The 27,989-nt window shown below is 36.2% G+C and overlaps 1 protein-coding gene across 3 annotated transcripts in view; it reads left to right on the forward strand.

The window, feature by feature from the left end:
- Elp4 (elongator acetyltransferase complex subunit 4) overlaps positions 1–27,989 on the forward strand; it is a 224,480-nt gene that overhangs the window by 104,081 nt on the left and 92,410 nt on the right. Inside the window, exons 9-10 of one of the 3 annotated variants that reach the window (XM_029471291.2) lie at positions 1,064–1,170; positions 15,087–15,266. In XM_029471291.2, coding sequence (XP_029327151.1) covers positions 1,064–1,170; positions 15,087–15,251 — 272 coding nt within the window. In that variant the 3' untranslated portion in view covers positions 15,252–15,266. Of the gene's footprint in view, positions 1–1,063; positions 1,171–8,461; positions 8,531–15,086; positions 15,267–27,989 lie in introns of those variants that run through there. The other 2 variants (XM_029471298.2, XM_021154303.3) reach the window with 2 other exon arrangements.

Below are 27,989 nucleotides of genomic sequence, written 5' to 3' on the forward strand. Positions count from 1 at the left end.
GATGTTTAATTGTTACAAGCTATTAATGAGAAGTAGGTGGTAAATATGATCAAAATGCATTCTCTGGAATTTTCAAATAATTTATTACCATATTGTATTTGAAATGTAAGCATATTTATTTTGATGAATTACTTGGAAGAAAATGTTTGTAGCATTCTCTAAATCTGAATTCATGCAGACATTAGCGCACACACACAGACAGAGGCAAGCAGTTCTGTAATAAGGTCTGTCTACTCCAGTCTGACATTTGGTGTCTCTTATCCCATGTTCAAGGATCAGTATCCCTGACATGGCATTCTTAAATATGAGCTGAGTCAGGCAAAAAGATGTGCTGAAGAACCTTCCACATCTTCATCTGTGGGAACTGACCCCTGGTTTAGTCAGAAACGACACAAAAGCCATCCAGTGCCTTGTCAGTAAAGATTAGCAAGTGTTTTTGCTGATGAAGCCCAGAGCTCACGGTTTACCTAGCACTGCTGCAGAGCTTCTAATGGCCACATAAGGGCCTAACGTGCCAGAAAAATCAGTGTTTCCGGGTGGCATGCAGACTAAGGTTTGATCTAGACCATGCTGAAATGTACTTTTCTTCAATAGTTTGGTCAGTGCACAAAATGAAATACTTTTTATTGGTGTTTTGCAGGTTATCAATAACCCAAAAGCCTTGTTTTGCTGGCTGCTTACTGGTGCATTTAATAAAATAAAGATTGTTGAGTGGTGCTTTGGGCAGCATGCAAGGTGATAGCCATATTTGCTTACTGTAAATACGAAAGAAAATCACACGCAGACCGGCTGTAGTTTTGACAAGTATTAAGGTCCCTCTTTACATCTGTACTCCTGTACCAAAATGCAATTAGTTTTCCTCGCTCAAGGATTTCTGTTTATCTTATTCTGCTTGATTACTTGAGTATAATCACGCCATTTGCTCCACTGCTCCTGGTAGTCAGCTCCACTTTTAAAGGGAGGATGCTTGTGTGTAAATGTACAGATTCTGCTGTAAGACTCCTTAATTTCTGCCTCTGATGATAGTACTTAAGGCTTTCCCTTTTCATTTCCTTTCCACGAGGTTTGATCCATGTACGGAAGATTCCTCGGCTTAATAACTTGACTTGTGATGAATCGGATGTCAAAGACTTAGCTTTTAAGTTAAAAAGGAAGCTGTTCACCATTGAGGTAAGAGACTTTTTATGTTTTCCTTTACTGTTTTAAAGTAAATGGCCCCCTTATGCCTGATTTTCACTGTAATAAAACATCTAAATATATTTCAGGCTACAAATTAAGTACTTTTGTTATAACAGACTAATTTTTGTTATATTTTCCTCATTCTAGTCATGTATTTTTATTCAGGTAGAACAAAAAAAGAATCTTTAATAGCTATTAAAAATAAGCTCCAAACTCAAATGATAAATACGACGTGGATCTCCAAGGCTTTCAAAAGCATTTAATTAAATGTTAATGAGCTGGGCTTACTGCGTGTGGAATATGAATGCTACCCACAACTGTGTATGGATAGCAAGTTTATCCCTACCTCATAAAGGTTTCTTTGTTTGTTTTATTTGGTTTGTTTTGGTTTTTAATATCAGGAAAATTCATTTAATTTTTAAAATGTTGTATTAAGCAAGGTATGAGCTATACTAGTGGCTGTAAGTAAATTTTCTACATATGCATTTTTGTGACCTTTCTGCAAGCAGGATGACAGAAAGCAATACAAAAGAATTATTTCAGCTCAATCTTGCTAAAGAGCAAATGAATGTAGAACTATTAAGCAATTAGAGTTGATATATTTATTAATGAATTAAATGTTCAGAGAGATAGCTTTGGGTAGTGTGATACTTACCAGTATAGTTGGTGCAATTTTTTTTTTAAAACAAAGACATAAAACAGCCAAACTGCCTTGACAAACCATTTTGTTTAATCTCTTTTCAAATGAAAAGCTCTTAAGCAGGCCACTTGTCTTAACTGCTTGAAACCATAAAAAGGGAGAATTACTACCAATAAATTAGCATATTTTTAACTTCATCACCAAACGATCATCAATGTGGCTTGGCACTGCTTTGGTGTTTGGGACTTCACCCTTAAAGTGACCACTTTGGCCCTTCTCTGACCCTCTGCCCTCTTTAAGCTGGCCACTTGATAAGGTAACTTAATGGCTCTCTCTCTTTCTCTGTCCCTTCACGTTTACAAGTAGCACTAACCTATAAATCATCATAAGGGTCCTATCCTGTGACAAATTTTTGTGCCCTCCTCCTAATTAATGGTCATCAATGTCCTTAATTATCTAATCCTATTGAGGGCAGTTAATAGTTAATCAGGCAGCCAGTTCTTCAGGCAGGTCATCTCTGCAGGAGTGTTAGAAGTTCCTCATCTGGGGAATCCTCCCTTCAAAAGCCACTTAAAGCCCAAAGAGAAGTGTGTGGAAATAGTGATTCTTGAGCTAATTTGCTTTACTTCTCAAAAGATGCCATAGAAGTGGGACCTACGACTGTAATTGCGCCAGCATTGTCTCAGCTTTTCTGATGAAATACTGAGTGACTATTTACCCTCTTGAAAATTTAGGTTTTAGCTTATTGTCTGGCAAAAAGTATGCTTCCATTTTTTAAGTTGAATTTATTTTTCAAATATAAAATTTTCCCTCTACATGGTAATTCTTCCAACATCCCCAATATTTTTAAAACCAAGTCTATGATATCATTTTTTATTATATGCAAATTAAGCAAGAATACCTCAGTAGAAAAGTTCCTGTGCCCAAAGTAGGATGATCATGTGTATCCTGCTTATGATCTTGCTCAGTGTCTCCTGGCAAGCATAAAAATTACCTGCGAAATGTCAAGTGAGACCACTCCCTTCAATAGCAATAGGTCTAATAGAAAATGCCATTTAGCCACACAGGCTTCTTGTTATCACACAAACTAAAAGAATCATAACTGTCACCTTGTGATTTAGAAGGAGTATTTGAAAACAAGACAAAAATAAAGTCACCTTTTTAAAGAAGGCAATATTGAGTACAATCTGTCCCTGTATCAATTTGTTCTAATCAGGAAGGATTTGAGGGGTTCGTAAAGTTAAAATTCAGGGTAAAAGCCATTTTTAATGACAAAAGTAATATAAGTACATTACTCTGACTTTTTGAAAAAATAAAATAAAATGCAAGCTATACTCCTCTGAAAAGTCTGAAGTGGTAGTGTCTTGGGCATTGAATCTGTGTGCTATTGCCAGAAGCAAAGCCTGGTTCACTGGATAAGGCATAAGTTCTGTCTCCACACAGGCAGACTTATTAGGGTGTACCTACAGTTACATGAATCACAAATCAGGGCTAGATGGAGACAGAAAGCAGAGGAGGGAGGGGTGCTATTAAAGCCTACTTAGCCATTGGCCTTTGTATGACAGCTGAAGCAACTCCAGTACTTGCCAACTTGGAGTGACTCAAAGACAGACGAGTGTTTTCTCCTTCTTAGAGTACATATTGACATTCATTCAAGCACTTCTGATTTAGAAGAAAGCTTTTATCACAATAGATCATTACAGTTCCCTGTAACTGTAAAGCTGCATATACTCCCCCTTATAAAAAACACAGCTGAGCTCTGTCTGCAGGGCTGACCTGAAGCCCTACATATGTATGTACCAACCACACAAGCTCCACTCTCTGGCATCTGGAACTTTGTGCTGGCCTCAGCACTGAGCTGAATTGACTTGCTAAACTTAGGATCTCTCTGTGGGGTAATTTGTTTTTCTTTAATACTGTTAGTATTATCATTAACTGAACTTGTTATAACTATAATGTACTGGTAAGACATAGGTTTTAGGATTTGAAGTGTGACTTTGTTAAGTTTGGTAGTGTAGAAACAGCATTTTACATGAATGTAATATCATTTTGTATTTTCAGCTTTTACATTCTACTAATTTAATTTTCTAACAAGTGATAATATATTATTACATTAGCTGAAGCATCTATAAAATTATTATAAAGAATTGCTTCCTTATGGGGCAGTTTTTCAGCTCTAAGCTTCGCAGGTTGGGAAGTATGACAATTGAGTTATGCTGAAATTCACAAAAAGTACATGCTATAACTACTAATGTTCAGCAAATAGATGAAGAACAATTACAGAAGTTTGAACTGGTCCAAACATAATAATTACTATATTTGGATCTTTTAAGGTGAATATTAAGACCATAGACTGCCAAAGCGAATTGAGCTTGTTCAAGATTGCCTTGTGATGAGACCTCAACTCCACGGCCACCAAGGCCTTTTTTCTCTCACAAAATACTTGAGCAGCCTGTTATTATAAACTAGCTCTTCTTGGTGTATTTGCTGAATAGATTCATTCTTAACTATTAACACCAAAATTCCACGTGTTATTGCTATAAATTAGCTTCATGATAATATGACAGTATAGCTTGATGTTGCTTCATAGAATTATCTAAAGTATTTATATTTTGCAAAGTATAAAGCCCCATAGGCTAATAGTCACTATGCTAATATTAACAGTTAAGATTATTGCACTGTATCATCAGGTCTAGATTTACTTCTCTATATTTATTTTCTGTGGCCTTTCCAGTTTTTAATGATAAGTAGAGGAGTGAAGTATGTTTAGTATGTCCAAAGATAAAGAGAGAGAAGGAAACTAGCCTATCAATTCACAATGATGTCACTGAAATAATTCTAAATCCCACTAAGTGTTAGTATCATGGGCCATATAATCTAATTTTTTTGACAATGTCCTTGATAAATACTAGCTACTGTATAAATTAGCTTGTTTTCATAAATGTGCTGCCAATAACAAAGCTAAAATATTGAATATAAGTTCCTAATCGTCTGAATGAAATCACTTTTCAAAAATAAACCTAAGACAAGTGATGTCCAGTGGATAGGGTGCTTGCTGCATATGCATGAGGACCTGAATCTGGTCCCCAGACACATAAAACCCAGATGTGGCCATGCATGCCTGTAACCCCAGCACTGGGAGGGTAGAGACAGACGGATCCCTGAGGCTCACTGGCCAACTAGTGTAGCCAAAAGAGTGAGCTCCAAGTTCATTGAGAGACCCTATCTCAAAACATAAGGCAGCAAAGCAATAGAGGAGATTGCCTAGTGTTACCATCTGTCCTCCACATGTACATGCAAGGTGAATATAACTGTAAGTGCATGCCCACTCTCACTTACAGAAAAATTAACATTCTATAAGAGTAGTAATTTTTATATGCTCATATTTTAAATGTACTATACTAATATTTTCACTTTAATTTCTTGGTCATCTAGGCAAACAGCAATGCCACAGACTCTTAGAATCTCTAGAAGTTGGTTTATTTCTTACTACATTTTACATTGCCATAGTGAACCTATCAAAAGTGCATACCACTTTAAGGGGAACACAGTTGTGAGACTCTGTCTAATCCTATTTCTTCCAACTTTGGAATCTTAATTAGAAGAGATAAGGGAGGGGGACATCATTTAACTAAATTATTGTCGTGAATCTGTAGCAAAAGGTATAATCCTCAATTGGGCCAATTAGTGAAGCCTGTAGTTAGCTATGCTGCAGCGAGCAATTTGATTAGATCTGACACTGTCCTAGTTCCCACTGTTGCCTTGCCAGGTATGATGGTCAGACTTCAAAGAGCCAGAGGCATCAGCAGGGCAAGGTTTGGAGGCCAGCTTAGGTCCGGTAGTTAATCTCTCTGCTAAAACCACAGCAGCTCTCACACAAAACAAGCTTACACGACACAATCATGCGGTATTAAAGTTAGAGTTGAGTCATGCCAATTTGCCTTTGATTTTTTGATGATTGACCAAAGATGGCTACATGATTAGACATATGCTAAAAGTACACTGATTAGATAATTTCCCGAAATATTTGAAGTATTTTTTGACTTCCTATATAAATGTTGTGAAAACTTAGTCCTTTTGATCAGCTCTTGCAGTGAGCTGGTGCTATGTTGAGGAATGATGGATATTTCTTGCTGGCAGCTTGAATACCAAACTTTTCACTTAGTGCTTCATCTAAGTTTCTTTACATTAATAGTTCCTTAAGGAGACTGGAAAAGGAAATTGTTTCTAAGTGGTAAGCTTTTTAGAAATCTATTAAGTGTGTTGTAAGGGAAAAAAACATTTTTCCCTTAGTCATTTATGTTCACTGACAATTTTTCTGAAATTTCCTTATAATTGTTTTCCACTTAGCTGTTGAGTAAAGTGCCTTTTGTAGAATGGGATTGTGTAAGTGTTCATTCCTCTGCATTCTGATTTGTTAAAAGTATTGCAGTAATAGTGACATGTTTCCCTTCTGAGAAGAGCCTAAGGCTGCTTTAGTATTATTCCAAATGATTGAAACTGCCATCTTGCTGACTCTCCCTCGGGCAGCAGGAAGCCTGTTTGCTTTTGTGTTCATTTCACGTGCTTCCTGTAAGTCTGGCTGGCAGAACATCATTGCTTCATTGGCAAGGCAAAGTCAGTTCATGTTGGACTATTAGATGTCTTTAGGTCTCTGTGTAGTTAGCAATACTGAGGCTATTGATTTTATAATTACAGCAAACGAATACTATTTCAACGTCTTTATATTTATTTATATATCCTATTATAATTTCTTTATTGTAATGACTTTATATAAGGCTCTTTATTTTATAAATTCTGCCCAGAATCTATTGTTTTATATTGTACCTTGTTTTTAGAAATACTAGGAATCAAACCCACAGCCTTGCACAGGCTAGGAAAACACTCTGCCCCTGAGCTACACCCTCAGATCCTTGCCTTTTTCTTATATTTATTCATAATGATATTTTATGCAAGAAATTTGAGCATGATCTTGTTAGTGATTTCACAAAGCCAAATTCAAATATTTGAAAGCTGTTAACACTTTCAGTCATGAATTTATGAAGATTCCCCCAGTGCTTGTGGGTCAGCTATCTCAACTTTGAGACCATGCTAATTGAACAGAGTGTTGTCAAAAGCTGCAAAGAGAAAAAACTCTCTTCTCCTCCTTCCTAAAGTTTGTAGGCATGAACACTTCTGCAAGTTCATTCTGTGCCTTGGTTCCACAAAAGTTATATTTCAGTACTTTTAAGAATTTTTTGAAGTCTTCACAGAGCTGTAGCAGAATTTACTCCGTTTACACAATAGCTCTAAAACACTTCCTCCCACGGTGTGTCACTTATGTGTCAGAGAAAGACAGAAAAAGAAAACAAGTGATGGCAAATCACACCTGGCCTAGTTCCATGCTAAGTTGTATTGTTAAATTTCTAGAACACAAGATCATGTATTCTACCGGTGTGTCCTCCAGTATGTCTCAGATAATCATGCTTAATAAATATGGTTTCCATGAGCTTGTTTGTGGCACAGGGAACTTTGTGGATACTTTGTCCCCAAACTTTCCTAAATTAGTCATTGCCCTCGGTACTCTTGCACAGAAAACGTCTAAAATATTTGACCTTCTAGTCCTTTTAAGGCCTTTTCACATCATTTGACTGCTGGGATACTGATGTTCCATTTTGTTCCCTTCCTTTGAAAATATTCATTGGCCCATTGGAAATGTAAACGCTAATTTAATTTACAGTGTGACAGGTATGTTGCTATAATGCTTATGTGCTTATCAGCTCCTTTGTTTACTTAGCTTACCTCTAAAACGTTAGCTCCCCAGAAATAGGTACATATTATTCTTGCTCACAACTAAATCTTCAGCACACGTATTTATTAGTTCTATAAATATTTGTTAAATAATAACTGCTATTTTTAAATTATCAGTAGAAGCATGTATTTGATGCATTTATTCTAGGCATCGTTGGTGTTTCTACATACAGTACCATAGTCACTTGCTGTCTCAGCCTCATAGGAATCTTACACATGCACTAGTGTACACATCTTGCTATAAAATGATAAAAGATGTGGAGAGTTATATAACCTTTCTCAAGTCAGTCTCCTGTGGCTATTCGTGTTAAATCTTGATCTTCTGGCTCCTTTGTGAAATTATACTGAAAAGCTATCAGGCTTAGGAATTTGGCTAACGGGGCCTAGCAAACACAGGAGTGGATGTTCACAGTCAGCTATTGGATGTATCACAGGGCTCCCAATGGAGAAGCTAGAGAAAGTACCCAAGGAGCTAAAGGGATCTGCAACCCTATTGTTGGAACAACATGATGTACTAACCAGAACCCTGGAGCTCTTGTCTCTAGCTGCATATGTATCGAAAGATGGCCTAGTCGGCCATCAATGGAAAGAGAGGCCCATTGGACTTGCAAACTTTATATGCCCAATATAGGGGAATGCCAGGGCCAAAAGAATGGGAATGGGTGGGTAGGGAAGTGGGGGGCGCTATGGGGGACTTTTGGGATAGTATTGGAAATGTAATTGAGGAAAATATGTAATAAAAATATTAAAAAAAAAGGAATTTGGCTAATTATGACTAATTTGCTCCTAATTAGTTAAAATATCTTTATATCTTATGATTTTTCTAAATTATTTTATATGTTATCTTTGCAGCATCAACTATAGAACTTTAATATAATACAGTATTAAAGCATCAAACACAGAACTTCAATACATTACAAGGTAATTAAATTTGAAATACCTTTTAATTACATCAAAATAGTGATTAATGTAGGGAATTAAATATAGAATACAAAAGTGGAGAGTTGAGGAATTAGCATACTTTAAAAATAGTGTTTTGCCGGGCGAGGTGGTGCATGCCTTTAATCCCAGCACTTTGGAGGCAGAGGCAGGCGGGTTTCTGAATTCCAGGCAGGCCTGGTCTACAAAGTGAGTTCCAGAACAGCCAGGCATACACAGAGAAACCCTGTCTCGAAAAAAAAAAAAAAAAAAAAAAAAAGTGTTTCAAGTAATATTTTCCATAATAAAATATGTATCCAATACCACAAAAAAATAAAAAGGAAATAACAGTATTTTAGCCCAATTATGCATATAATTATATATAAAACAATCAAGAGCAATGCAACATAATTTCATAATGTCTTCAAAAACCATTAGAAGTGATTGCTATGGAGAAACTAATTTTAACTTGAATGTTAACATAAGTGTGTTCTCATGATAGGCTTTAAAAGTACATTGCATGTTGGAGAATTCTTTCACATGCTTTCTGACTATGTGCTAGAGCTATGGAGTATCTGATTATTACATTGAAAACTACATTCTTCCAAAGAATTAGACTGTACCAGTTGGGACACAGCAAAGCATAGTTAAGGGATCAGTCTTTGGAATAAGAGACAGGTTGATCTGTCCCTGCTGGCACTCTTGGCCTTTCTGACTTTGGACAAGATAAGTTGCTTAAACTCTCTGCACTATACATTTACTCACTGGTAAAACAGTGGAGCATGATAGTTACAGATCGATTTAATAATTAAAAAATTAAATTAAAAACCACTGTGAAACACTTGTGTTTTTCCCAGAAACAAAAAACACTTAACAAGACTTGTTTTGTGATGGTGGTAGTGGTGGTGGGTTTTGTTTTAATAAATAAAAATTAACAGAGTTCCTAAACCTTATAACATACTTAACATATAATTTAACTTATACTTAAATTTTACATATGAGAGATATTTATGAGGTAAAGTTGTTTTTAGTTTCAATAAAATTAAACGTCAGAGGATGGAAATTTAGTTCAATGATAGCGTGCTTTCTTGTAGAATTGCGCACAAGGAGCCAGAAGATCAAGATTTAACACGAATAGCCACAGGAGACTGACTTGGGGAAGGTTATATAATTCTCCATATCTTTTATCTTTTTACAGAAAGATGTGTTCACTAGTGCATGTGCAAGGTCCCTATGAGGCTGAGACACCAAGTGACTATGGTGCTAGAATAAATGCATCAAATACATGCTTCTAAAAAGGTGTTTCCAAGTTACTGTAAAAATAGTCATCTGCTCATAATTAGTTAAGATGTTTTTGTATTTTATGTTTTTCTAAATTATTTTTAAATGTTATATTCATAGCATCAAACATTATCCTGAGAGGTAATTAAAGCATATGTAACTTGTGAATTAATTAGCTTTTACCAAATTCCGTTTTCCAGATCACCAATTTTTAACCTCACCTATCAAGATTAAAAACAAAGTCCTAATGAAAATTTAACTGCTTATTTAAAGCTATGCTCTTACAAATATTTCTTGAGGTTACTTGAGTACTACCTTTAAGGAAAATTAAGCAATAAATCCTATGATAGCAAAATATTAATCTGTGATTAATTAATATTACAAAAGAATTTAGGTGATTGAAAAATACGAAGAAATTGCTTCACTAAGAAAACATGATATTAGCCAGGCAGAGTGGGGACACCTTCAGTTCCATCACTCGGGAGGCAGTCATATCTCTGTGAGTTCAAAATATAAATAAACTGCATAATGAAGACTCCTCATGCAGGTAGAAGTCAGTGGTATATATATTGTAGTAATCTATAATTAATGAAGTCCACAACCTGACATTTTATTAAATTAATACTTAAGAGTAAAAGTAAAACTAATGATATATTTTTGTAACAATTTGAACATACTTAAATTTTACATATGGAAGGTATTTATGAGGTAAAGTCATTTTTAGTTTCAATAAAATTAAACCTCAGAGGATGGAAATTTAGTTCAATGATAGTGTGCTTACCTAGGTAACATAAGACCTAACCCTGTATTTGGACGCTCAGATAAATGGCAACCACCCATGCTTAATTTGAGGAGATGAGGGACTGAGGAAGGCATGACTGTGCTATCAAACCCAACACCAAGGGGCTGAAGAGAGGGCTCAGGATTTAAGTGCTCTGGCTGCTCTTTCTGATGTTCCATATTGCATTCTCAGCACCTGCATAGCAGTTGAAAAGAGTCTGTAACTCTAGTTTCAGGGGATCTGACACCTGCTTGCCTCCATAAGCACTAAGCACGCACATGATGCATGGGCACAACACAGGCAAGCACCCATGCACATAGCATAATAACAAGAAACAACATGTCTTTAAAAGATTAAATCTCTAATTCATACCAAACAAAATCTTGTAGGTTAAGAAAAATTAATTTACAAGCCAAACATTATGGCATACACATGTATTCTAATACATATGTAACTCAGAAAACTGAGACAAGAGGAATGGATTTGAGGCTGGCCTGAGCTACATAGGGAAACATAACAAACAAAACAAATAAAGCAATTTCCCATAGTTTTGGACTTAAAAGTTAAATATATAATAACAAAATATCCTTTTAGTCCATGTAGACCTTTAATCTATACAAATTCTGAGGCTGCTCGTAAGGTGTCCATAGCTATATTTATCTTCTTTGCTTGTTACCTGGCTTTGGTTTCCACTCTGCGGTGTTCTGTCTTTGCTGCCACACTTCAGTGTAGTGAAAACATGTATCTCTACCGTCCCTTTTCTACTGTTAAAGCTTTGAGAACATAGGAATCTTTAGGGGTATAATAATGCTGCGAACTTAGGTATGTCTGATTCATCGTTTCACCACCTCTTCCTGGTTCAGAACTAATTGTATTGGTGCTTAGTAAATACTGACTGTATAGATGGTGAGTAAATGCCCTCCTGACACTTTTCTCTACAGCAATTTCAGCTTTACAGACTCTGTGGGATGCTTTAATGTACCAGAACACTTTCCTTGGAAAGAAAAAAAGAGGTTTAATAATGAAATTTTCAAATTCACAAAGGTTAGTTGTGAATTTCCAATCTAGTTCCTATTGCAAGCTGCTGGGTTTAGTCTATATTGGAAAACCAAATAGGAATCATTTCTAATTCATTCCCTTTCTGGTGTTTAAAAGGAAAAATACAGAGATTTGTAGAACTTGTGACTTACAATGTAGGATGATTGTATAAAATGGTATTAGAATACAACATATTAAATATTGTACAGTTATACTATGCTTTTATGATAAAGGAACTCATATTTCTTCCATAATGTGATAATCTAACTATATATCAAAGAATCATCCTGTTGACTGTCTTGGTGCACATGAGACAGCCCAATTTTAAAGCATTGCTTTAGTTTGGCTACCTATGAGTCCCCTTAGGAAACCATCCTGATCTGTATAAAAATTTAAATGAAGACAAGTATTTCCACTTATGTTTTTATTATAACAATTCATAGCAACTTGATTCAATAGCTAATTTGATATTTTAAACTAACAGTTATATAAAGGTATTTGGAAAATATAATCTGTATATTCCTTCATATTTCTGCTCAGCTTTACTTTAGTGTTCCATGATTATAACATTCCCATTTACTTGAAGGTTTCTTATGCTTGGCCCTGTGTACAGTGGAAGGGAAGCAGTAAAAAACCACTTTTGCCCTTATTGCAGGTATGACCCATGGTCCAATTCCAACCCTGCTATTGTCTGAGTAAACTCTACTGGATGATATGAGGACAATTAGTTTTGCCATGCTTCCTTTGACCTGCATGACTAAATTGAAATTTGTATTTTCCCAGGCCAAAATCATTTACTTTCTGATTATTGTCAAGAATTATTATTATATTAATTATTATAGTGAAGAATCTCAGTGTTAATGTTTTAAACCAATTTGACTGAAAGAATTGATAGCTGAAGAATATGATTTATAATCTCTAAATTCATCTCTATTTGAAAAACAGTGAATGTGCAGTCCTTCTATGTGTAATTTGTACTTGTAAAATCAATACTCTCTTTTTGAAAATACTTAGCCTTTCTCAAGCTGCACTACTTTTTGTAAAAATGTTAAATTTCATAAAAGGTTGGAACTAAAGGAGAGCTGAGATGCTGAGATGCTCAAAGCCAGCTTGCTGTGTGTGTGTGTGTGTGTGTGTGTGTGTGATGTTCTGTGTGGTCTGTGGTGTTCACTGTCTTAGAGGCTTAGAGAACTGGCTTCTCCCAGATCACTCAGATGCTGGGGCAGACTTCTACCCATTAGGCTAAACTTGCTCTCTAAAGCTATACATAAAATGTTATTTTTTAGACAGTATTCCTAGATTCACAACAAATACCTAATATATGAAGAACAACTATTACTTTCAGAAGACCTTAGATTATAGTTATTTTATTAATCCTCATACGTCAAAACATTTTATAGTATTATCATCTATAATTTATATGATATATATCATTTATATTAAATAAATATTTATAATAGTGTTTATTATATACTAAGCAAGAATTTTAGCCATGAAGTCTGTTTAATGTTAGCACATTCTTTAAATGAACTCTTTAAAGCATTAACTTAAAATATCAACCATTTTAAATTCTAAAGTTAAAATGTTTTTTATAAGTTATAGGCTAATGAAATTTAAATATTATATGAACTATTAATATCCAGTGCTATTAGCATACATCATATAGATGCCTTTAAGTGATTGAAAATGATAAAAGTCAATACTGAATTCAATGTTTTAAAGTTTTTATTATACAGTATTTAGTCTGACTTTACTGCCCAGTGAGTGAAACAAAATGCAGCATTAAACTTCCAATACCAGAATATTAAGAGGCTGAAGGACATGTTTCCCAGAAGCATTTATTTTATCAACAGTAATATAGAAGTCACACGTGTCTGGAATTAACAGTCAAATTAAAACAGCAGGTTCTGTGGATCCAGAAGTTTAACTTTGTTTCTGTCTTTTTTTTTACTGTAGAGATTTCTTAAAACATTAAAACATCATATTCCAGCTTAAAATGTAGTTATTGTTGTGCTAAAAGTAGTATTGGTAGTAATTAGGTTATTTTTATGTTATAACTAGGTAAACTTGAGTATTTCAGCACTTTAGACATTTTTAAATGGGATATATTTTGTTTCTAAATAAACTGCTTTTAAGGTAATGCAAATTATTGCATTTTAATATATATAAGAGCTAGGTCATTAGTTTATTTTAAAATTGGGCAAAGCAAAACCCCTTTTCAAAGGTTGATATAATGTAGAATAGAAAAAAAATGATTGCATGAAACCACACAAAAAGGCTCAACAGTGTTTTCAGCTTAATAAAAATGTTGTAAAAATACTTGTAAGCTTGAAAATCACACTAGCTATTCTTGTTTCAAATTCTGTTTAATATATTGTTCTGTATGATTTTATAATAAACAGATTACTCCTTGAACAGGAATTAAGAATAAAGCTGCCAGGAAGGGGTTTTGTTGTCAGAGTAGTTCCCGCCTCATGTTTTGTAAGAGATTTCATGGTCCCATTGTAAAGAGTAGATGATTTAAAACGTGTTCCCAAGATAAACTTTCCCATTGTCATTAATGAGGATGGATAATGCTGAGTGACAAGTGCATTAGGAATGACACAGAGAGAGCTGTTAGATTTGTCAGAGCGTATCACTTCAGGCCCTGACGCTCGACGGCATTCCTTTTGAGAATATGGGTGGGGGCTGATTTAAAGATAGTAAAGTTTATGTTTGCTAATAGAATAATGTGTTCTATCATTTATAAGTATACATTGTTCCAGTGCTTACAAGATATCTGAGAAATTTCTGGGATTCGTTACATCAGTTTATATTTTAAGTTCATGATTTTATTTTCTGTAAAAGTCATCAGACTGCACAGGATTTTAGCATGTTTAAATATTTCCAGAAAACTAAGTCTTCTCTTTTAAAGTTTTTTTTATTGGACTATTTAGCTAAAGGAAAAACATAAAATGATCCAATTTTTTAATGTTACTACTTATTCCTATATATAAAAGATTCTTTACTCTGAATCATGTTGAAAATAAAGATTTTGAGTAAGAAAGTATATATGATTTTAAGTTGTGTCTCTACAAATACATTGCTGTATAGAAACATTTTCAGTATTATCAGTGATAATATTTGTAAGTATAATGATAGTAGAGATAATAGCATATAACTTTGCTGAAATTTAAAAGTAGTTACGAACTACAAGATAGTTCTGTTATGTTGATTATACAAATTAGATGTGTTTTTTCCTCCTTGATTCATCTTTCTTACTGCCAACCTAATTTTGTCTCTGTGTACCTTTTGACAGTAATAATAACTGAGCTTTTGTTAGAGTTCAAGATTTCCCAAGTGGCGGTTTGGTGCTGCAATAAACTATCTATCGTGATTGCATAATACGGGTGTATCCCAAGCAGACCTCCCTATTACTGAAATCATACTTGACAGCTTACCTCTTCTTGATGATCCTAGGTGAACGTAGTTGCTGACTGTCCCTGGGAGAACATGGAGACTCCTCCATATGCTAGGGAAGATCCTTCTATTTGTGGCTCAGGACTTCAGCTAGCCCTGCATGTAATTATGCTCTCCCTCTCCCCTCCTCTGTATTTATTTCAATTTTTTTTTTTGTTTTGTTGATGACACAGGAATCAACTCTAGGGCCCCACACATGCTGTGGAAGTGCTTTCCCAAATCTACTTTGCCTAAGTTTTAATAGCATTATTCCCATATTATTCAACTTTTTAATAAAGGAATGGGCGGGTAATACTTTCAGCCATTATAAATACTGTTGTAGAAGTTTCACTGTGAACTTGAAAGCTAGATTCATTGTTTACAATATTAATATTTCCTAAAATGTCCACTTCATATCTCCTAATCACCAAATATCACTCAGTGGCTTCCTATTAGTAGTAACAAGATTTTGCTGTTTCTGGAACTTACCAAGGTTGTTCTTTCTGTTTTGTTGGTTGGCTGATTTTTGGTGGTTTTGAGACATAATCTCACTATGTATCCCAGATTTGCCTGAAACCCATGGTGACCGTTCTGCCCCAACTCCCCCAGGCTGGGATTACAGAAAAGCACTACCATAACTGGTTTTCAGTACTTACATATTGTGGATAAATGGTATACAAGAAAACACATTTTATGATTTCATATGTAGATTTAATTACCCTTTTTTCCCACTATTGGTAAATGAAGTCTGGATCCATTGTACACATCTTGAGTGGAAAATTGAGGTTAAATAAAGGTATTTAAATATTAAAACTATTCATTTTTAAACCATGTAGAGATAAGACCATGTATAAAATAGAATCCGGACTAGGGAGATTGCTCAGCAGTTAAGAGTATTTATTGCTCTTTTAGAAGACCCATTTCAGTTTACCCACATGGTGGTTTTTCAACTGCATGTAATTCCAGTTTCTCGGGCTTCAATGCCTTCCCACTTCTGGACTCATGGTCACCTGACACACGTATGGCACACATATAAATACATGCAGGCAAAATATATATAAACCTATTTTAATAAACTATATTTTTGAATTGTCCTCCATATTTGAAGATTGAAATTCAGATGGCCTGACAGGTTATCTCTGAGTTAGTTCTGCTGGGTCATCAGAGCGGCACTCAAGTCACTTTATTACTGCTTTCCCTTATTTCATGTGTGTGCATTTTCAGGTCGGAGATCAACATCAGATAGCTTTCTCTTATCCTCTCCGCCTGAATTTTGAGACAGTCTCTCACTGAATCTGAAGCCCACTGATTCAGAGAAACGCTGGCTGGCCAGCAAGCCCCAGAGATCATCCTCCTGTCTTCACCTTCCCAGCACAGGAATTAATCCATATATGCTGCCATGCCTGACTTTTTATGTGGGTCCTAGGGATCAAACCCAAGTCATCATGCATGCCAAGCACTTTCGCCACTGAGCCATCTCCCCACCTACCCTTTACCTCTAATTAAAATTATTTATTCCCTAAGAATCATATTTCCATCCATTTGCCTAAGAATTCCATGAATTCAATGTTTTTAATAGCTGAGTAGTACTCCATTGTGTAAATGTACCACATTTTCTGTATCCATACCTCTGTTGAAGGACATCTGGGTTCTTTCCAGCTTCTGGCTATTATAAATAAGACTGCTATAAATATAGTGGAACATTTGTCCTTGTTGGAACATCTTTTGGATATATGCCCAAGAGTGGTATAGCTGGGTCCTCAGGTAATAATACTTATGTCCAATTTTCGGGGAAAATGCCAGACTGATTTCCAGAGTGGTTGTACCAGCTTGCAATCCCACCAACCATGGAGGAGGGTTCCTCTTTCTCCACATCCTCGCCAGCAACTGCTGTCACCTGAGTTTTTGATCTTAGCCATTCTGACTGGTGTGAGGTAGACTCTCAGTGTTGTTTTGATTTGCATTTCCCTGATGACTAAGAATGTTGAGCATTTCTTTAGGTGCTTCTCAACCATTCAGTATTCCTTGGTTGGAAAATCTTTTTTTAGCTCTGTACCCCATTTTTTAATAGGGTTATTTGATTTTTTAGAGTCTAACTTCTTGAGTTCTTTGTATATGTTGGATATTTGCCCTCTATCAGATGTAGGATTGGTAAAGATCTTTTCCCAATCTGTTAGTTGCTGATCCCCATCAAAATTCCAACTCAATTCTTCATTGAATTAAAAAGAGCAATTTGAAAATTCATTTGGAATAACAAAAAAACCCAGGATAGTGAAAACTATTCTCAACAATAAAAGAACTTCTCGTGAAATCACCATCCCTGACCTCAAGCTGTACTACAGAGCAATAGTGGGGAAAAAAAAAAAAACACTGCATGGTATTATGGTATTGGTACAGAGACAGGCAAGAGGATCAATGCAATAGAATTGAAGACCCAGAAATGAACCCACAAACCTATCTTCACTTGATCTTTGACAAAGCAACTAAAACCATCCAGTAGAAAAGACAGCATTTCAACAAATGGTTCTGGTTCTACTGGAGGTCAAGATGTAGAAGAAAGCACATCGAACCATTCATATCTTCTTGTACGGAGCTCAAGTCCATTGGATCAAGGGCCTTCACATAAAACCAGATACACGGAAACTAATAAAAGAGAGAGTGGTGAAGAATCTCGAACACATGAGTACAGGGAAAATTTTCCTGAACAGAACACCAATGGCTTGTGCTCTAAGATCAAGAATTGACAAATGGGACTCTATGAAATTACAAAGCTTCTATAATTAATGTAATTCTTACATTGCTGGGCACCATGTGACTTAATTTTTAGTTCTTCTCCCCTTTCAATCTCTTTACAAAGGTGCTCTAGATAACAGGCAGACCGACAGGCAGGGGGTGGATATGATAGTACTTCTTCATCCTACTCAGTAATTCATCAGTTACAATCCAACAGCTGCATTTGGCTGGGGTCAAAGGAGTTGGAATTCATGAAAGGGAAGACATTGGCTTGTTGTGTTTTACAAGCCGTTCAGCTTCCCAGCAGGCCCATTTTACATTCTTTTAACAGCAGATAAGCTACAAAGATGGTCCTGAAGACCAGGACATGGAAAAACTGAAGAAGATGTTCAAATATTCCGGACATCCACCCCAAGATCCTGATCATAACTATGAAGGTCTAGATTCTTCACAAAGATGTGTTCACCCTTGGGTTCTTGGTCCTCCTACCAGCGTGCAGTTGATTCTCACCCTTAGGGACACTCCCACCAGAAAGCAGTTAGGCCACAGACTCAATAGCTGCAACCGGCACATATTCACTGAGGGGTCTTGAGGTGGGTGTGGGAATACCAAGCTAGTATTTTATATATTGTATCTTAGCTAATAAAATAGATACCAGTGAGCCATTTGAAATTTCTGTTACATCTTAACCTAACATAAATATCCTGAAGAATAGCATCAAAATAAATCAACATGTATTTCCACATTTTTCTCAATAATTTTATATGTATTTTTTCCTATGTCCCAAAACTGATTAAATGAACTTGCACACTGATTTGTGCTCTGCAGTCTTAATTTTATGCTAATTTTTTACTTAGGCAGTAAAATCGCTGATCCATTCATCTGATCATCCCCAGTTACTCCTCCCATCTAATTACATGATCTTTAGTTTACTTTTCTGTTGTAGAATGCATTTGCATCATGTTTTAATAAAATCCTTTCATTTTTCCCATAAGCATCTATTTTCTAATCTGGACTGTTAATATTGCATTGCTTAACAGTAAATAGCAAAGAAAAAATAGTGATAATTATTGAATAGTTATAATCCAAAAATTGCTTCATCTTTTTAAAAGCTGGTTTATATTAAACTTAGAAAACAAGAAAATTGTAATGATATATTAGGTAATATAAATAATGCTTTTGATTTGCATTTTTAATAGAAACTTTTATAGCACACACTTTATTATATGTGAATAATTATGCACAATTCACCATGAATCCTACTAAACCTGTGGCCAAAAAGTAAAATGGCCATAGCCATTAGTAAGCAAGTTCCATAAAATTTTCCTGACAAACACCTGTTTCCTCCCGTGTGGTACATTCATTGTGTTCAGACCTTTCCTAACCAAGATGACCAGCAGCGCTCACCACAGGTCAGCTCTGTGCAAAGATAACAAATACATCTCCCCAGTATTACTTAAAGTGCTCCCCTGATCCTTGCTTTTGATATCACGGTAGAATTTCCATTAAAACTATTTATATGTCTGTCTGCCTGCCTGTCTTTAAGATCCCATAGAGACAAAATAAAAAGTCAATCAGCTTTTTAATACCCTGACCTAAAAGAGAACAATAAAAAAAATTGCTATGTAATATAATGCATGCCCTAGAGATACTTTAGTTAAAAATCTTCTCTAGCCCAGTGTTTCATATATGTCCGTAAGATCTGGTCTCTGTTCACTCTCTGGCCTCATGGTTTGACTTGAACTTGAGGTTCAGCTTCACAGAATTGTCATCTGCTCCTTCCCCAGTGACTCATTCAGGCACTGTTTCCACAAGCTTTGTAAACGCTGCCTTGCTCTGTGTTTGCGAAATCCACCTGACTGCGTTTTGATGTCACTTCCTCTTACAATATCTTTCCTTATTCTTCAAGACTGGGTTAGGTGTCCTACTCCCAAACTACCTTGTAAATACCTTATAGCATTTACAGCACTGTCACATTTTCTTCACTCAATGATCTCACACCATATACCAGTGTTTGTTTCCTTGCTCACTGATGCGCCTAACCACCTATATGTATGATATATATCATATATACCAATTCTTTGAAAATTTCATCTGTTGTATTTTTATCATATTCACACTTCCCATAAATCTTTCAAAATCCACCCTCCATTCTATACCTGCCTAACTTTGTGTCCTCATCTTTTTTTTTTCAACCGACTCTGTCGAATTAATGTTGGTTCTATACTTATGCACTGGGAGTGTGTGAAGTACCAGGAACCACACTGTTAAGAAAAACAAACTCTTCCTCTCCAGACAGCTATCAGTTACCCAGGGCTGGGACTTTATCACCACCTCCTTATATGCTGGATTTTTTTGTCTTGACTTGCCTGGATCTTGTGACTGATGTCAAAGTGCTGTGAGTTCATATGTGGACCTTTCCTTTTGTGTCGTCACTGTAGGCATCCACTACCTCTGAGTCCTACAACCTGTCTGCCCGCCTTTTCCTTAAAGGTCTCTGAGCCTGAGGAGGAGAATGTGTGCTGTAGATGTGCTGTTCAGAGCTGAGCACTCTGCAGTGTCTTCTCCTCTGCAGCTTAGCCAGTTGTGGATCTCGGTGCTAATAACCATCTACTGCATTACGTCTAAGAAGTGCACTACTCTGTGGGTGTGACAGTAGTCATTGTCTATATCCTCTGTTCATCGTGCCACTATATCCATGGGATAGAAACTCTGTGTGCATCCCTATCAGGATGATGAATAAAAGCCAAAGCAACTTGAGTATTTTCAATGCATCCTTCAAATAGAGGAGGTGCCAAGTTGCTAATGTCTCAGTAACATTGGATAGTAACATCCCAGGGGCTTATAGATTAATTGCACCTAGTCAAATGACAGTCATATTTATGGTCACTTGTGTAAAACATGAGTATTTTATGAAAATTGCTTAAAATTAAGTTTGTAAGAATCTGTGTCCTTGTGCTCTCTCTTTCTCTCTCTCTCTCTTTCTCTCTCTCTCTCTCTCTCTCTCTCTCTCTCTCTCTCTCTCTCTCTCTCTCTCTTCCTCTCTCTCTCTCTTCTAATTGTTCCATAGTGTATTTTTTTTTTCTAAATAACAGAGTCCTTCCCCCCTTAAGAGTGGCAGTTTGATGCTGCAGACACCAAAGACAGAAAAAACCTGTCACAGTATGATTCTTTCTCCAGGATATTCCACAATAATACTAAATAAAGAATTAATGCACAGAGCCTTTTCTTTTCCCACAGTGCCAAAAATCATAGTCATCATAGTTCCCTCTCATTTTAGCATTAAAATATCCATCTATATCATTTATAAAACTGTAATTATGTTCTTCAATTGTATTCATAAAATATTTCTACAAAACCAGTTTTTCATGAGGTTATTTTTCCTAACCAAACAATAGGGAATTACAGCTCCTACTTTTATAACCCGAAGTTATTTTAGTCTGAGATTTATTGCCTGAATCCATATGCAATGTGTTGATCACTTAGGAAACATTTTTAAAAATGGGTTGGTAATTTTTTATAATGCTATAATTATATCTTTCATCAAGATAATTATATAAAAGTAAATAAAGGTAAAGCTAAGATAATACCTAATTTCGGATGCTTTTCAACTGTATAATGTTTATAATTAAAGATTTCAGACAGAAAGTAAAAGGCCCTCATTTCCCTTATACATTCAGCCTGATTTTCAAAATAAAACCATAAAAGTTAGTTTTATGGTTTCTTTGCTTATACATTTGCATATTGAATCACACTACTTACAGGGTATCTTTACTAAAGAAGTTGTCGATGTGCCTTTAAGCTAGAGCATATAACCTAGAACATGAATTTTGTGCCTAAGTTCATATGCAAGCTTAAAGGCAGAAATGATTTAATGTGTTGCTATTAGTACCTTAAGATTTACAGTGAGTAGTACACAATTATTGTCATATCACTTAAACTGTTTTAAGAAAACATCACTCATTATTAGCCATTAAAAATTAAATTATCATGCATTATACGTAATTGCATAGATTTAGGGTTCCAAAAAAAATAACTAAGACATGAATAATATTTGCCAATTTCCTATTTTCTTCCAGTGGGATAAAAAGGAACACAACAAAATCCTAGCCACACACACACACACACACACACACACACACACACACACACATTTAGTTACAGATGAGTACATATAAATACCCTAAAACATGAACACTCACAAACAGCCTTCTGATGCCGTTGTGGACGCCCTCACCTTTGCCTCAAGATAGCAAAGTGACTGGAAAGCACCTTCTCCCCCAGCTCCACTGGAATTCTGTAAACCTCTGAAGAGGCCTGTGATTAAGGGTTAGTAGCAATGATGTAAAATACCCTTATCAACTCTGGAGCTGTATAGACCCGCCCCTCTTACTGCAGGAACTGTTTTAAGGAAGAACTGGCATTTAGCTGCATTCTTCCTATGCATTTCCGTTTTCTAGGAAAAACATTCTAAGGTATATAAAGGGCAAGATGACCATAAAGCCTACTCTTTTTTTAAGATTTTATTTGTCATATATATATGTCAAATATATATGATATATATATATGTCATATATATATATATATATATAATTTTACCTGATATGTATACACACACACACACACATATGAGATGAGTACACTGTAGCTGTCTTCAGAAACACTGAAACACCAAAAGAGGGCACATCAGGCTCCCATTACAGATGGTTGTGAGCTACCATGTTGATGCTGGGAATTGAACACATGACCTCTGAAAGAGTAGTCAGTGCTCTTAACTGCTGAGCTATCTCTCCAGCCCATAAAGCCTACTCTTTAACCTTGATTTATCATACACATAGGGAAACCTTTAGACATGTTCAAAAGGACACATCATCGATGGCCTTTTCCAGCAAGTTCATTTGGAGCCTATGTTAAGAAGTCATAGAGTAGAGCTAGCATAGTATTCTCTGCCAGTACTGTTTAGTATAGAAGTCTCTGAGGATTGTTCTGATTGTACTTTAGATCAACTATTACTTCTTTTTAAAATATCATTTTGGCCTTGGCTTTTGGGGGGATTTATTTGGGAGGCTGTATTTATTTAGTCATTTTATGTGTATAAGTATTTCGTCTACATATATGTATATATGTGTACACCACATGTGTTCCGGGTACCTGCAAAAGTCAGAAGGCTTCATATCCCCTGGAACTGAACTTACAAAAGGAGTAATCCAGAAATTAATAAAACTTTCAAGACATACCAGCATTTTTTGTTTTCTTTAGTGTCTATGTGGAATGAGAGAGAGTTGAAACTGTGTACACTGGGTATTCCGGACTAAATTAGAACGCAGAATTCTGCTTGCCTCTGCCTTTTCCTCCCTAGTGCTGGCATTAAAGGCATGTACCACTATGCTTAGCATTCATTTTTATATTTTCAATGCAGAATGATAATCTCATTATACATTCACATATTCACTCTCACCAGTTATAAACTATAAAATTTTTATTCAGTTTTTTTCAATTCATAAATATAAGTAAAATGTTATTATATCAAACAGGAGTATCTTTAAAGGATCCAAAACATAACAGGATGTGGCAAGTCAAAAGACTGTGAGAGTAAAAAAATCATATATGTGTGCAAATGTGTGTGTGTTAAATTTTAAACTTTCAGACTTAATTATCAAAGCTTTCTGTGTAGATTGGGAAGATGAAGCTCACTCATAAATTTGTGCATTAGCATATGTAGGACCCTCAGGATCAACCGCAGACAACAACAATAACAACAACAACAACAAAAGAGACAGAGAGAAATAGGGGAGAAAATTGTCATAAGGTATTGAAGATATGAATTATTCATAAGAAAATTATACATAAAATATGCTTTGAAATTTCTCCTACACAAAATTATACATTGATATTTTACCTGATAAGTTTACCTGATATGTGTAGAATCTTAAAAATGGCATTTTAATGGCACATTAAAAGAATGGTTTTAATAACTCCTTGAGTCCCTTTGAGAGTGTAAATGTTGTAGTACATTTTATTTAAGAAAGGATTCACATCAGAGCACTGAAGATACAGTCTCTGCTTACTGAATATGGAAAACATATGAGTTTGGTGTTCACTTGCTTGCATGCTCTTACTGTCTCAGTAGGAAACCTTTCAGTGTGTTGCTTTCATTTATCACCATGTCTTCATCTGACACATTCACTTTAATAAAAGGTAGAGAATAAGGAGGCATATATTTTTTACTAAGTAGGAGTTTGTATTATGAGCATTTTTAGAAAGCTATGCCAAAACACTTGGAAAGAGAAGTCTTATTTATAACACTACTCATATGAATTACTATTTTAGTTTGACCTATCAACTTGTTTTGTTTTCATCTTTCCAGTAATAAGCTTTAGTATTAGAAGTAAATGATAGAGCCTCTCAGGAGACCGCTGTATCAGGCTCCTGTCAGCAAAATCTTGTTGGCATCTGCAATAGTGTCTGGGTTGGGTGGCTGTTTATTGGATGGATCCCCAGGTGGGGCAGTCTCTGGATGGTCCTTCCTTCTGTCTCTGATTTGAACTTTGTCTCTGTAACTCCTTCCATGGGTATTTTGTTCCCCCTTCAAAGAGGGATCAAAGTATCCACACTTTGGTTTTCCTTCTTCTTGAGTTTCATGTGTTTTGCAAATTGTATCTTGGGTATTCTGAGTTTCTGGGCTAATACCCACTTATCAGTGAGTGCATATCATGTGTGTTCTTTTGTGATTGGGTTACCTCACTCAGGTAAGTAACGCTTTCTTCCTGGGTCATCTTATGAGGCCTATCTGAAAAATGTCAGGGTATGTTTTATCTCTTGAACCAAAGACACAAAATTAAATACGATTTTAAAGAACACAAATTCTAAAATGATTCAATTTCATGTTAAGTCATTATTCTGCCATATTACTAAAACAAATCTAAGTGTTGCTTCAAAGAGTGAAAGTAGGGCTGGGGGAGGTGAGGTGGCACAGCTGGTCCCGTGCCAGCTGCACAAGCATGAGGAACTGAGTTCAGATCCCCAGCCCCTATCATAAAAGCCACATGGTGGTGCACATCCTTAACCCAGCACTGGGTAATCTCTGGTCTTATTGACTAGCCAGCCTAGCCAAATGAATGAGCTCTAGGCTCAGTGAGAGTCCCTGCATCATATTGAGAACAGTCAAGGAAGAAACCCAACTTAAACTTCTGACCTCCACAGGCATACATACAAACATGTACATATAACGTATAAATACATGAACACAGAGAGAATGGCACTAGCATTTTGTTTCTAGCACCTCTCTTTAAAAGAACACTTGCATTGTGAAGTATGTTGGGTTTATTTGTACATAGTATGGTAGCAATATGATTTCCAAGCAAAACTTGGAAATAGTTAAGACCAAGTGTTTAGTTACTGTCTCTCTTCTTACCTCTGTTATAAAAGAAGGCATGTATTTATCTCTTTGGTTTCCTTAGCATATGAATTATTTTCATGGAAAAAAATCAACACTTTCAACTAGAAGTAATGAATAAGGACCTAAGGCTTGAAAGATCGTTCCACAATTCAGAGCACTTACTGGTATGCAGTGGCCCTGGAGTAGGTTCCCAGCATCCACATCATGCATCTCAGAACTGCCTGTAACTCCAGGTCGAGGTAACCAATGCACCTTCATACACATAGTGCACATAAACTCAAGCTGGCACACATGCATGTAAATAAATAAGTAAATAAATAAATAAATGTTTTTAAATTAAAAAAAATAAAACTTTCTTAAAAGAGTAAGGGCCAGACAGGTTGAATGAACACAGTTCTTACCACTAGGAAGGAGCCATGAGAAGACAGTATGATAGAAATGTCTAGCACACTTCAGATTTTTAAAATATATTAAAGCAAGCATGATGGCACATACCTGTATTTCTAAGACTTGGAAGGTCTCCAAAAGGAGATCAAGGGTTCAAGGTCATCTGGGCTAAATGATACCCTGGCTCAGAAAACAAAACTAAACAAATTGTACTTATAAACCTATAAAAAGTTAGAGCAGGTACTGTGGGAGATGCATGTTATCCATCCATATTCTTAATCCATAGGACAGTTTTGTAGAGTTACAGTACAAGTCCTTCTGCTTTCAAAAAAGTATAGCCATATACTCCTTTTTGTTTTTATAGGATGCACCCCCTCCCCATTTCCTAGAATAAACAGTCACTATTCATCCAACATTCACTCTAACAGTGAACCATGTTAACTGTTGACTTATGCTTCAAAATATTTCATTTACCACCTCCCTTGGCCCATTCAGTCCAAGTCATCATCGCACATAGCCTGGAGCCTTACAGCCTCCTAACTAAACCCCTGCTCAGCCCTGACATCCTTCAGCCCCTTTTCAGACAGAAGCTGAAATGACTGCCATTTCTCACGTGACCAGTTTTCCTCCCAGAAGCCCTTTGTGGACCCCAACTTGCTGCAAAGCCTCAGGGCCTGTTGTTGCCTATTCCCTTTCCCTGGAATGTTGCTTTCTGTGCCTTTTCAGAAGTAACACACTCAGTGCAGTGCATTCAAGTATCTGTTAAGATATCACCTTCTTAATGAGACTTCTCTTGAGCATCCTTCCAGAGCAGCAGTGCACGCTCATTCTGCCATTCCCAATCACTCCCAACTGGCTCGCTTTCTCATAGCTCTCAACCACCTTCTGGCATGCTGTATGACTTTCTGATTTGTATAATAATTTATGAAAATGGACAGTTTTTATCAATCATTTGACTATATTTTGTATGGTTGGTTGGTTGATGATGATGATTGATTGATTGATTGATTGATTGATTGATTGATTGATGTGAGACAAAGTCTCACTAAATGACATTGGCATGCCTGAAACTCAGTTTGTATAGCAGATCTGTCTATGCATCTGCCTCCCAGATGCCACCAAGCCCAACATGAGTTTATATTTTTTAAAATAAGAAAAATGAAATATGTTTTGTAATATGGGTGCTATCTGATTCGGGATGATGAGGAACATGATGAGACCAGTAGAGTCCATGAATTCATCCAACTGTCACTCATCTCTGGCTGTGAAGTAAGTCCCTTGGTCAGAAGCAATACTGGATGGCTGCCATGATAAGGTATTCTATAAGTTTATGGATGGTAGTTTAGGCAGAAGGATTAAGTGCTGAAAATCAAATCAAATCCATAACTAAACTAAGTATCTACTTCAGTAAGGACAAAGGAAGTGATCAATGTAGTCAACCTGCCACCAGGTCTCTAGCTGGTCACCCTGAGGAAATGGTGCCATATTGGAGGCTCGTTGTTGGAAATTGTGCTGTATTGGAGATTCAGTGTTGGTCTCTACTTCTGGAAAATCCTGCAGTCACCAACAACTGTATCCCAGTCAGCCTTGGTATGAGGAAGTTTATGTTGTTATACCCATACATAACCTCCGTTCTCTGCCATCATGGCCACTTTGTTCATGGGCCCTTCGGACAATAACAAGAATGACCTGAGAAAGGCCAACTGTCCACAGAACAGGTCATCCTGTCTAATTGGTTATTGAACTCCTCCTCCTTTGATGTCACCTTTTCATGAACATTTACCTGGAACACAGCTATCTTTACACCCTTTGCCTCATTGAAAAGATCTATCTACATATTTTTCCCCACATGTATTTCTCACCAATTTTCCAAATCATTGGCCATCCAGCTAGTCCATTGGTTACAGCCAATGAATTAGTGAACAATCACACATTTGGCCATTTCTCCTTCCAAGAAAAATGTATGACCATGTGTACTGTCTAAAGCTCTGCCCACTGTGATACTTTTCTTTCACAAGTATCATTCAGGGTTGTCCCAGAAAGGGGTTGTAATGGTATAGCTATACACTTGAGAGTAGTGCTAATACAGCATGCAGAATGATCAGAAAATGGCCCTAATCTTCTCTTCCTCAGCCAGCCTGTCATAAGACACATCCCAAAAGACTACAGGTGCATGTTTGGGAACAAACGACAAGAGTAGAAACAGGAGTAGAAACCATAGGCATTTAGGCAACTGTTTCTCCTATCCTGCTTGTGCCCTCAGAACCTGCTCAGACCTGATCACACATATGCTATCTCCCCTGATAATGGGCTACTGCTGTGCATACCCTATTTTAATGAGTTGGTGAGTCAGATAATACCTTGCTCATGATGGGCAGCTCAGGTTGCATGGTAACTTGATAGAC

The sequence above is a fragment of the Mus caroli genome, unplaced genomic scaffold, assembly GCF_978045245.1.
Source record: "Mus caroli unplaced genomic scaffold, Mus_caroli_1 scaffold_2, whole genome shotgun sequence".
NCBI lineage: Eukaryota > Metazoa > Chordata > Mammalia > Rodentia > Muridae > Mus > Mus caroli.